At 48.1% G+C, this 11,626-nt stretch overlaps 1 protein-coding gene across 1 annotated transcript; it reads left to right on the top strand.

The window, feature by feature from the left end:
• The first annotated feature begins 53 nt into the window (after positions 1 to 53).
• Positions 54 to 11,384, top strand: myo7ba (myosin VIIBa). Its single transcript, XM_088393946.1, has 46 exons — positions 54 to 380; positions 749 to 775; positions 861 to 962; positions 1,040 to 1,192; positions 1,497 to 1,681; positions 1,751 to 1,872; positions 1,950 to 2,092; positions 2,155 to 2,268; positions 2,330 to 2,483; positions 2,543 to 2,619; positions 2,679 to 2,798; positions 3,014 to 3,153; positions 3,323 to 3,533; positions 3,607 to 3,742; positions 3,802 to 3,971; positions 4,055 to 4,195; positions 4,258 to 4,416; positions 4,492 to 4,584; positions 4,658 to 4,752; positions 4,828 to 4,912; positions 5,025 to 5,243; positions 5,309 to 5,509; positions 5,577 to 5,786; positions 5,854 to 6,309; positions 6,382 to 6,672; positions 6,927 to 7,046; positions 7,104 to 7,277; positions 7,346 to 7,573; positions 7,648 to 7,815; positions 7,886 to 8,003; positions 8,112 to 8,238; positions 8,310 to 8,470; positions 8,535 to 8,716; positions 8,789 to 8,907; positions 8,979 to 9,133; positions 9,210 to 9,363; positions 9,420 to 9,575; positions 9,644 to 9,749; positions 9,814 to 9,927; positions 9,984 to 10,071; positions 10,143 to 10,249; positions 10,317 to 10,502; positions 10,568 to 10,684; positions 10,759 to 10,842; positions 10,915 to 11,034; positions 11,111 to 11,384. Exons 1-46 carry the CDS (start codon positions 255 to 257, stop codon positions 11,204 to 11,206), a joined length of 6,810 nt encoding a protein of 2,269 aa, XP_088250072.1. The 5' UTR covers positions 54 to 254; the 3' UTR covers positions 11,207 to 11,384.
• Positions 11,385 to 11,626: the final 242 nt, after the last annotated feature.

The raw sequence follows: 11,626 nt of genomic DNA, 5'->3' as shown, positions 1-11,626 counted from the left end.
TTTTTTCCTATTTGTATTAATAGCTCTGCCAGTTGAGTTTGGCCTCAGCCCGTCTTCTGACGCCCTCTAGTGGCGTATGACAGAATCACAGATTTAAATATGCAATGTTGCAGTGGCTTAAACTTTTACAATCCAGCTAAAATTTGGTAAGTACAGTTCAGTTGTATTGAACTTTTAAGGACAACATATTTGAATTGTTTTGATCAGATTTTAGTCATGCTTGAAAAGGCAAATACTTTTTGTGTTTATCATCCATGTTGATTCATGTACTGTTGTCACTGGGTGGTTCTGCAGGAGCAAAGTCAAAGAGTCGTAAAAAAAAGATTTCCTTTTTCAGCGTCGTTGAGGAAGCAACAGCTCACAGGAGAAAACAGTCTCAGGTAAGACTTGCCTCACATTAAATGATCGATTCTGGTTTTAAATGTAAGTTCATCCTGTTTTGAAAGGAGGTACCATTTTTTTGCAACTTCAGAATAAAATCTTTTGGTTCGTGAATTCATTGCAAGGAAAAAATTACACTGTGTTATGTAAAGATGCTGCCATCTCGATAAAGACTAAATGAAATAAATTAAGATAATGCCAAATTTGCAAGCTTGTGGTCCGAAAGAAGTCCTAGATGAGGATACGTAATTCTTAATAAAAAAAAAAAAATGTCACGGGATGTTTTATAGTTATAAATATCTCTCGATTGACTTCATATAATGGGTCCTGATAGAAAAGATATTTTAATAAAAGTCATTTTTTCCAGATTCCCAAAGTGATGCATCTGTCCAAGGTAAAATTTTTTCAATTTTTTTAGACGAACAATAGGTAGAATTTCAAGAGGAAGAAAAAATATAATACATTTTTGTATCAATTAGGGGGATTTTGTGTGGGTGGACACCGGGGCGGGCGTGCCCATCGGCGCCCAGGTGAAGATGACTGACACGGGGCAGCTTCATCTAATCGATGACGAAGGAAAGGTAAAAATAAATAAACACCGGACGATAAAAATCCTGCCAACTTTTTCCTGATGTACATGAAAACACCCAATTTCCAGGAGCACAAGCTCACCAAGCGTATCGAGGGTGGTCTCCGGCCCATGCACCCCACCTCGGTGCAGGGCGTGGACGACATGATTCGGCTGGGGGACCTGAACGAGGCCGGCCTCCTCAGGAACCTCCTGGTGCGCCACAAAGACGGACTCATCTACGTAAGTCTATCCCGCCCGGCTTTTATGAGGCCGTAATCACCTCGCTGGGAGAGTTTAATCACCTCCCTGGACTTTGCCCTGCTTCTCTTGGTGTTTTATCACTCATCTCCATGGTGACCATTCCAGCTCTACCAGGAAAAGGAAACTGAAGTGAGATTGAGACTAGAGTTGTCACGTGTAGTTATGAACGCTGTAAATGTCAATGACGCAATGGGGGGGGCCTCTCTCATGATAAAGTTGTTCTTCACAGAGGATAAAGAATATACTCCAAGATATTAACCGGACTGTACCTTTGTTCTTTCAGACATATACGGGTTCCATCCTGGTAGCGGTGAACCCCTACCAGCTTTTGCCGCTCTACACGGCCGATCACGTGCACCAGTACACGGACCGACGCCTGGGCGAGCTACCGCCGCATGTCTTCGCCATCGCAGACAGCTGTTTCTTCAAAATGCGCCGCAATCGTACAAACCAGTGCTGTGTCATCAGGTTTGGGGACTCTCCAGGTTTCTAGACCTGGATTCAACACCTCTGAAAATGTGTGTTGTGTCACCACAGCGGTGAATCGGGAGCTGGCAAAACGGAGAGCACCAAACTCATGCTGCAGTTCCTAGCGGCGGTAAGCGGGCAGCATTCCTGGATCGAGCAGCAGATCCTGGAGGCCAATCCCATCTTGGAAGGTAGCATACGCCACTGGTTTTTCTTGGATCAAACTGAGGCATCTGCTTAGCTTCTCATTTCCTCGAATTCCTCGCAGCCTTCGGGAACGCGAAAACCATCCGCAACGACAACTCCAGCCGCTTCGGCAAGTACATTGATATCAACTTCACCAAAGGGGGCGCCATCAAAGGGGCTCGCATCGAGCGGTACCTGCTGGAGAAGTCCAGGGTGTGTCGCCAGGTAAGCTCGTCAAACCAAATCCACCCGGGTTGTTCGAAAGTTGAAGACTGTTGACTTTCCAGGCAGACGAGGAGAGGAACTACCATATTTTCTACTACATGCTGATGGGAATGCCGGCCGAGCAAAAGAAGATCCTTTCGCTCGGGAGCGCCGCTCAATACGACTACTTGACGATGGTATGGATATTTGTATAAAAGCGGTGATTCGACTCCTGGATGAAAACACTTGTATGAACAGGGCAAGTGCACCAGCTGCGAAGGTCGTGACGATATTAAGGAATACGCTCACTTCCGATCCGCGCTGAAGATCCTCATGTTCAGCGAGAACGACACCTGGGAAATCTGCAAACTGCTCGCCGCCATCCTGCACATCGGCAATGTCAACTTTGACGGTGAGATCTCAAACTTTCCAGTCTTGACGAGTCTCAACTTTCACTCCCTTCCATTTCAGCAACCATCGTAAACAATATGGAGGGTTGCGAAGTCCTCTCCTCATTGCATTTCGACATGGTCAGCCAACTTTTGGAGGTGAGTCAAAATATTTCATAGCACATGCCAGCTGGATTTGCAACCTTCTTGTCCTCTAGGTGGATCCTAAAGTTCTTGAGAATAGTCTTACTCAGCGGTCCTTCATGACCATTCGGGAAAGCGTGAGCAAAGTTCTGACCTCAGCACAGGCCTTGGATGGCAGGGACGCCTTTGTTAAGGTAACCAAAGGTCACTCCTTGACCTTTAATAACCTTTCCAACGTGTGCTTGATTCTTCTTTTGGTCTAACATAGGTTTTAGAGTTTGGGGATTTCCATTTTGTTTTGTTGTAGTGTGTGAATGAATCACGTGTGTGTTGTGTACATGTGTGTGAAGCTTTTGTGTTTCGGTGGACACACTTTATGACAGAAGTCATTTTCTTTACGGTCGGCCAGGCTATTTACGGCCGGCTTTTTATTTGGGTGGTGGACAAAATCAATGCTGCCATTCATAAGCCGGACGGGGAGTCGGACGAGGTCACTCAGTCCATCGGCCTCCTTGACATCTTTGGCTTCGAGAACTTCAACACAAACAGGTCAGTGTTCCTCCTTCTCGAGAATCCCAGTCGTCTGACATGATCTATGATCCGGCTCCTTATCTGTTGTTTTTGTAACTTCAAATAAAGAGCTAAAGCTGTATTTGTGTTTAAAAAAAAAAAAAAAAAGTACAAATTAGTGACTGGACTTTACTTCTCACCACTGCAGCTTTGAGCAGCTCTGCATCAACTACGCCAACGAGCAGCTCCAGCAGTTTTTCGTCAAGCACGTGTTCAAGATGGAGCAGGACGAGTACGCCCGAGAAAGCATCGTGTGGGAGCACATCGACTACAAAGACAACCAGCAAACTTTGGATGTGCTCGCCCATAAGACCCTCAACATTCTAGCGCTCATTGATGAAGAAAGCAACTTCCCCAAGGTTCTCCAAATGTCTCGTTTTTTTTAAATCCAAACATTGCAGGTTCCAACTGTTTGTGTGTTTAATCCATCAGGGTACAGATACCACCATGCTCCAAAAAATGAACCAGGTCCACGGGAAGGGGAACATCTACATCCCCCCCAAGAATAACTACGAGACTCAATTTGGAGTGAATCATTTCGCCGGCATGGTCTACTACGACTCCAAAGGTAAGACTAAAAACTGCAAAATCCAAAGATGGAAAAAACTAACTTGTTTCTTAAATAAGGTTTCCTGGAGAAGAACCGCGACGCCCTGAGCCCCGACTTCATCCAACTGGTGGAATCATCCAGTAATAAATTACTCAAGATGGTCTTTCACAACGACATGTCCTCCAACAGCACCAAGATCAAAGCCAATGCCAAGATGACCATCAACACACCCACAAGCACACTAAGGGTTAGTTAACATTTACTATAATGCTAACTTAGCCCTAGTTTGAAAAGCTAATCCAAAGCCGCTCATCTTTTGTGCGTCAACAGCAAGCCAACGACGGCAAAAAACGAGTTCCCACGCTGACTGGTCAGTTCCGCCAATCCTTAGAGTCTCTGATGAAAACTCTGATGGCGTGTCAGCCGTATTTCATCCGGTGCATCAAACCCAACGACTACAAGAAGCCCATGGTCAGAACAAACCAACTTAATGACACAAAAAATGGACGCTTTCTGATTTTTTTTGTGTTCAGCTGTTTGACAGAGATCTGTGCCTGCGCCAGCTGCGCTACTCGGGCATGATGGAGACCATCAACATCCGCAAAGCGGGTTATCCGGTGCGTTATACATTTGACGAGTTCCTGGATCGCTACAGGGTTCTTCTCAAGACCTACATCTGTGACCCACATAAGGTGCGTGGACCTTTTATTTTTCTGGATATGGTTTTAGCTTCTCGAATGATTCTTTTCCCGATTGTCCGTGGACAGGAAAGCAAAGAGAAATGCTGCGAAAGCATCTGCGAGTCTCTGCTGGTCGGAGAAGGTGATTGGAAGACGGGAAAGACAAAGATCTTTCTGAAGGTGAGCTGACTTCGAACCAATAATCTGATAACAAAGGAAAAAGTTTACAATCATTAAAAAAAATGCCCCTTAGGAATTTCACGACACCATGCTGGAAGTGGAGCGTGTGAAAGAACTCAACGCCAAGGCACTTTTGATCCAGAAGGTTCTACGAGGCTACAAATACAGGTAAAAGGGAGAAGAGATCAATTCAAAGTATTCTGATCGTTATTATTGATAAGCTGTTTTCATGACTCTTCGCAGGAAACAGTTTGTCAAGAAAAGATCAGGTGCTCTAGTCATCCAGAAGCACTGGCGAGGACACAAAGGGAGACAAGTGTACCGTGTGGTGAGTTCAATAACGTCTCAAAACTTTTGCACAACTTAAAGTTCTCTTAGGTCCTCTTAAAATCCACCATATCCTTTTTTGTGACTGTCACTCTTCATCTGATCTATTTTAGGTCCAGAAGGGCTTTGCCAGGCTGCAGGCACAGGTTCGCTCCCGCCAGCTGCACCTCCAGTACAAGAGAAAGCGGCAGGCGGCCATCTTGCTGCAGGCACAGGCACGGGGCTACTTGGCCCGAAAGGATTGGAAACGAAAGCGGGACGCCGTGATCTTCCTGCAGGCGCACACCAGAGGTCTGCTGGCTAGGAAGACTGTCAAGAACATGAGGAGAAATGTAAGACTAACATCTGACACAAACGTGGATTATGGTTAGAGACGTTTCTGTTTGTTTCCATCCAGGATCTCTCAGCAAAAGAGAAAGAAGCTGAGCGTCTGGCCATGTTGGCGCGTCAGAAGCATCTTGAGGATGTGCTCAGGCAGAAGGAGATGGAGGCCCAAGCGCAGTCTGAGTCCACGATGGATCAGCAAGTGGACGACATGTTTCGCTTCCTGCCCGTCATCGTGGGAGGCCAAGAGGGGCAGGCGCCCGATGGGTTTGAGGTGAGGCTCCGCAAAACTCCCCCGAGTCTTACTTTGATGTCAAAACATTTTTTTATGTGCTTTCAAGGCCTTGGAAAGCAAGCGGGTTCCCCTGGAGGAGATTGACATTGACAGCATTGAGGACGAAGACCTGCCTGTGGAGGACCAGGATGATCTGGACGATTATCCTTTCTCCAAATTGGCATCGATGTTTTTCCAAGGCGGTGCGTCGCCTTCGCACATCCGCCAGAGATTGAGACGCCCGCTGCTCTACCACGAGGATGAAGGAGACGTGCAGGTGCCCAAATCATTTCACCCCTTCCTTCATGTCATTTGTATCTTCACGTCCTTGTGTGGTTTTCCAGGCCTCGTTGACAGTTTGGTGGATCATCCTGCGATTCATGGGAGATCTTCCTGAGCCTAAAAAGCATTTCCAAGTCCAGCGAAGCTCGTCAAAGGATCGCTTTGTCACTCAGGCCGTCATCAACAGAGAGAACAGACGTCTCAGCCACATGGTCGGGCTGGATCAGCGTGTGCTCCGAAACAAAAAGACCCCGCCGTCTTCTCCTGTTCAGGAGGAGCCCACTCCAAACAGAAAGCAATCCATATTCACGGACCTCCTGTCCAGAAACAAGAAGGCCGCTCCAGGTGAAATAACCCCAAATGCCAAGGTCTACACCGTCCCTGAAGGGATTCCTCGCAACAGGAAGGGCTCCACCTTCACAGATCTTCTGTCTCGGACTCGGAAAACCTCCAGCGTTCAGGAAAACGGAATCCCCAAACCCTCCAGCTTCCGGAAACCCTCCATCATCGCGGAAGAGGTTATACTCTGAATGTTAAACTGTTTTGAGACTTTTCAGGAAATGACTTTAACTGCACTATATCACTTTTAGTCTGAGGATCAGCCAGATGTATCCAAGGCTCCTGCCCTAGACACGGTGAAGGAGGACGGTGGCGACGTCTTGATCGACGAGGGTCCCTCCCTGGACCGTCCCCTCACGTCTCTGGAGAAGCTTCACATCATCGTGGGCTACGCCATCGTCCGACGTGACCTCAGGGATGAGATCTACTGCCAGATCTGCAAGCAGCTGCAGGACAACAACAACCGCAATAGCTACTTCCGAGGATGGATCTTGCTCTCGCTCTGTCTCGGCGTCTTCCCGCCGAGCGAACAGATTATTCGGGTGAGGAAGCCATTTTGAATCTCCGAGATTTTGACACTCGGAAGCTTTATCAAATATCTTTTGTTCGTAAAAGACAAGCACGTGGAAGCTAACCAATCGGTGGCTAGCTAACGAGCTAGCGAATAAGAGAAAATAGCATAAGCACTCGACAACTTTCAAATATACTGTTAAAGAATTTTTATTAACAAGTGACAAGCATATGGCAACTTATTTTTGAAATTGTCTTTCCACACAACGTGTGTTACGCCTGACAGTACATCCAGAGTTTCATCCGCTCTGCTCCGAGCGGTTACGCATCCTACTGTGCCGAGAGGCTGCGTCGCACGCTCCTCAACGGCGCAAGAGGGGAACCACCTGCCTGGCTCGAGCTTCAGGTACCGCCATTGATTTAATTCCTCGGAGCAGGGTCGTTCAATTCTCCCATATGACAGGCAACCAGGACGAAGAAGCCCATGATGGTGTCGGTCACGCTCATGGACGGACGCGCCATCACCCTTTCCATGGATTCGGCGTCCACGTCCAAGGAGCTCTGCCAGCTCCTCGCCAACAAAGTCAAATTAAAAGACACGTTTGGCTTTTCCCTCTATGTTGCTCTGTATGAAAAGGTATCAATTAATTTCAATTAATTTTTAAATGTCATAGTAGTTTGTAATAGTAAGGTCTTTTCGCTAAGGTGTGGGCCCTGGGCGGTGGCCATGACCACGTGATGGACGCCATCTCCCAGTGCGAGCAGGAGGTGAAGCGGCGTGGCGGACAGGAGCAGCACGCACCCTGGCGCCTCTTCTTCCGCAAGGAGATCTTCACGCCGTGGCACGACTGCGCCGAAGACGACATCAGCACCGATCTTATCTACCGCCAGGTCGTCCATGGCTTGAAGTTCGGCGAGTACCAAATGGAGAAGGTGAGCTCGGACCTGAATTGTACCGATGCTCCATCTGTGAAGAATTTTGATGTTCCATTGTGAAATGATTTTAGGAAGATGACTTTGTCCAACTCGCCGCCAAGCATCTTTATATCCAGCATGGCTCGGATAACAGCGACGAGTTGGTGAGGGAGGCAGTGCAGGCGTGCATTACCAACTCCTTGCTGGAGGCCAAATCTGAAGGCAAATGGGTGCAGATGGTCAGCACGGCCCACGCTCAGGTGAGTTACGTCCCTCTACTGTCACCTGTGAGCTTCTGCTGACTCTGATGTCGGGCTTCTTTTGTGCAAGGGTTCCTACTTGAGTTCTCAGCAAAATGTGAATTCGGTGAAGGCAGAGATGGTCGATTACGCCCGTGAGACGTGGCCCATCTTCTTCTCTAGGTTCTATGAGATGGTCAAGCTGTCAGGTAGGACTTGAGTCCACGTCAAGAGAATATTGGAGGCCGCGTCCCGACGACTCCACTCTTGGTCTATCAAAGTGGAACTGAGGCAAATGGTTTCTTCCTTTTTTCCAGGTCCTCCACTGCCAAAGAACAAATTCATCGTGGCTATCAACTGGACTGGCATCACCTTCCTGGATGAGCGAGAAAAGAGGCTGCTGGAGCTCTCCTTCCCGGAAGTATCTGGAGTTAACTCCACGAGGTAGAGATGAGAAAAAAAGCAAGAAGGGATTTTGAGGGTACTTGAACCTAAAAGCATCTTCTCTTCTCCAGAGGTGCTCAAGGCCCAGTGGTGTCTTTGCTGACTTTGAAAGGAGACTTCACGCTGAGTGGATCCACGGCCGAGAACATGGCTGAGCTGGTCACCATGTTCCTCAGCGGACTGACGGAGCGCTCTCAGTATGCCGTGACCCTGACGGACATGGACAAGCAAGGTTTGTCGCGGCATCGCAGGTCGTGGTCATGTCTAACCCCTAACCACCTCCGTCCTTCTGACAGATGACCCGACGTTCCTCAGCTTCAAGAAAGGCGAGCTCATCGTCATACTCAAAGACAACGAGTTCTCGCAGCAACGCGGATGGATAAATGGGAAAAACGATAGCACGGGAAAAACGGGGGCCGTCCCCATGGAGGCCATCTTCATTCTGCCCACGCTTAACAAACCCACCAACAAAGTCATGGTACAGAGACAGGTCCATGTGGTGTATCTTCTCTGAGATGGTTTCAATTTTGCTCTTCTGTCTCTTCATCAGAGCCTGCTCAGCCTGCCGCCCAACCAGCGGCAGAGTATCCTGGCCAATCAGAAAGAGACGGGCACGGTGGAGCGACTTGCTCCGTCTACCTTGAGGGAGTTCTCCCTTCAGTACTTCAGGTATGGCCACCTCCTCTGTCGCAACCTCGATGTGTCTGAGGAAGATCTAGAAAAGATCTACCAATCTACAGGCAGCCAACAAAGGACGTGAACCGGCAGGTGATGTCACGAAACGCAGCTCCCGAGAGACTGTGGTTGAACTCGCGCGAGCCCATCAGACAGCCGCTCCTCAAGAAGCTGGCGGGCAACTCCGAGTTGAGCCACCAAGCCTGTCTGGCCTTCACCGATATCCTCTTGACGATGCCGTTTTGCATCTCCAAAATTGGCCTCACCGAATGTTTCTTCCTTGACTCCTCATCCACCCATCCTCAAATACATGGGCGACTACCCCACCAAGCAGATGCAGAGTCCCCTGGAACTCACCGACCAGATCTTTGGGCCCGCTGCGGAAAAAGAGATCCTCAGAGATGAGATCTACTGCCAAATTATGAAGCAGATGAGCAGCAATAACAACCGGTAAGGCGCAGTCACGTTCTCGTGATGGTCGTATCACGTCATGACGCCGTTTTCAGGTTCAGCTTGGAACAAGGCTGGCAGCTGCTGTGGTTGTGCTGTGGCCTCTTTCCTCCAACTCAGTCGCTTCTGAAGCACGCTCAGCGGTTCCTGGAGTCGCGACGCACGCAGCCGCTGGCTTCCGACTGCCTGCAACGACTGCAGAGCTCTTTGAGGTCAGGAGAACGTAGCCGTGTAAAATATCGCTGGACTCTCGTTTGAATTCTTTTTTGTTCCGGAGAAGAATGGAACCCAGGAAGCTTCCGCCGCACCAGGTGGAATTGGACGCTATCCAGCAGAACAGCACGCAGATCTTCCACAAAGTCCACTTCCCCAATGACACGGGGGAGGTACGACAACCTGGTGTCTCACCCTTAAGGTTGGACGCACCTCACTGTGTGCCCCCCCCCCTAGATCTTCGAGGTGGCGACCAGCACCAAAGTCAGAGATCTCATTCGGAACATTTCCAACAAACTTCAACTGACGACAGCCGACGGCTTCAGCATTTTTATCAAGACGCACGACAAGGTCATTTTCATATCTTTGAAGAAAGAATTTCTCCTGACTCTCGTCTCACATTGCAGGTCCTCAGTCTGAACGACGCCGACTACTTCTTCGACAGTCTGAGGCAGATCACAGACTGGTCCAAGCAGACCAAACGTATTAAAGACGGTAATTCTCACAACAGTTTGATGACATTCTGTGCGGACATTTTTGTTTTAGCCTATTTGTGGCCTGTGCAGTTAGTCAGGTCAACATGCCCTACCTGGTCTTCTTTATGAGGAAGTTGTGGTTGAATGTGATCCCTGGCAGAGATCTGGAGGCAGACCTCATCTTTCACTTCCCTCAGGTGCACAACCAACAAGTCTCAGAACCGGACTGCATAGTTGGTGCTGATGTTTTTTTTATCTCTCCAGGAAGCCCCCAAGTACCTGCGGGGCTACCACGTGTGCACCAAGGACGACATGATCCACCTCGCCTCCCTGCTCTTCCGCATTAAAGTCGGAAACGACAAGAGTCAGTTTGTGAGCATCCCCAAGATGCTGAAAGAACTCGTACCCGGTGACCAGCTCAAGGCTTTTTCTGAGAACGAGTGGAAGAAGGTACGACGATCGAAACGCTTTTGCGAACCAAAACAGCAGCACGTATTCGTTTTTGTCCACCTCAGAAAATCGTAGAGTCGTTTAACAAACAACCGGGAATGACCGCCGACGAAGCCAAGGTGGCGTTCCTCAAGGTGGTCTGTCGCTGGCCGACGTTCGGCTGCGCCTTCTTCGAAGTGAAGGTGAACCTTTCTCGCGCTCCTCCTTTCAAATCGCCGTGACAACCGTGACGTCTTCTCCTTTTCCATCATTTCAGCAAACCTCGGAGTCAAATTTCCCGGACATTGTGCGCATCGCCGTCAGCAAGCAAGGACTCACCATCATACACCCCAAAACCAAAGTCAGACGGACGCTTTTGATGACCGCTGATGGATGTCGTCCGTGTTGTTAAGACGTTTCTTCTCCCACGCAGGAAGTGTTGGCAAACCACCCGTTTAACAGCATCGCCAGCTGGTGCAGCGGGAGCACGTATTTCCACATGACCATCGGCAGCTTGGTGAAGGGCAACAAATTCTTGTGCGAAACGTCACTGGTGAGCACCTTCACGACTTCCCAATTTGCAAATGAGGGCTTAGACTCAGGAAGTGTGTTGTCAAAAAAAAAAAAAGGGCTACAAGATGGACGACCTCATCACTTCCTACGTCAATATGTACTACATGCAAGAGAGGAGGCCAGTGCAGAGCAGGAACCAACGCTTCAACTGATGTCCACCAACTGCGTATGGAGACAAATCACTCTCAAAAATCGAAGCTATAAACTCTACCCATGCTAGTGCTAGAAAACATTTGAAGTATTTATTCAAGTTTCATCCAATCATATTTACCTTTAGTCATTTGCTTGATCTGATTTGATTCTTCAGAAATAAATATTCATTGTATGCTACGCGGGCAAGATGTTTTCCCGTAAATGTATCCTCCATTTTGCTCCAGAAACTTTCAAGTGGGCGATTGTAAGCAGGTGAACTCACAATAGATAAATAATGAATAATATTATAATAATATATAATAAATAATATATATATAATAAAAAAAATAATAAATAAAATCCACGCGATAGACTGAAGCTGAACTGCAAAGTAGAGAAGGCACACTGGATATAAACAGGGGTAAAAGAAAAATCTAAAA

Source organism: Syngnathus floridae, chromosome 13 (assembly GCF_059516105.1).
Source record: "Syngnathus floridae isolate MCC-2025c chromosome 13, RoL_Sflo_1.0, whole genome shotgun sequence".
NCBI classification, from domain to species: domain Eukaryota; kingdom Metazoa; phylum Chordata; class Actinopteri; order Syngnathiformes; family Syngnathidae; genus Syngnathus; species Syngnathus floridae.
This window is presented reverse-complemented; position numbering and strand designations above follow the sequence as displayed.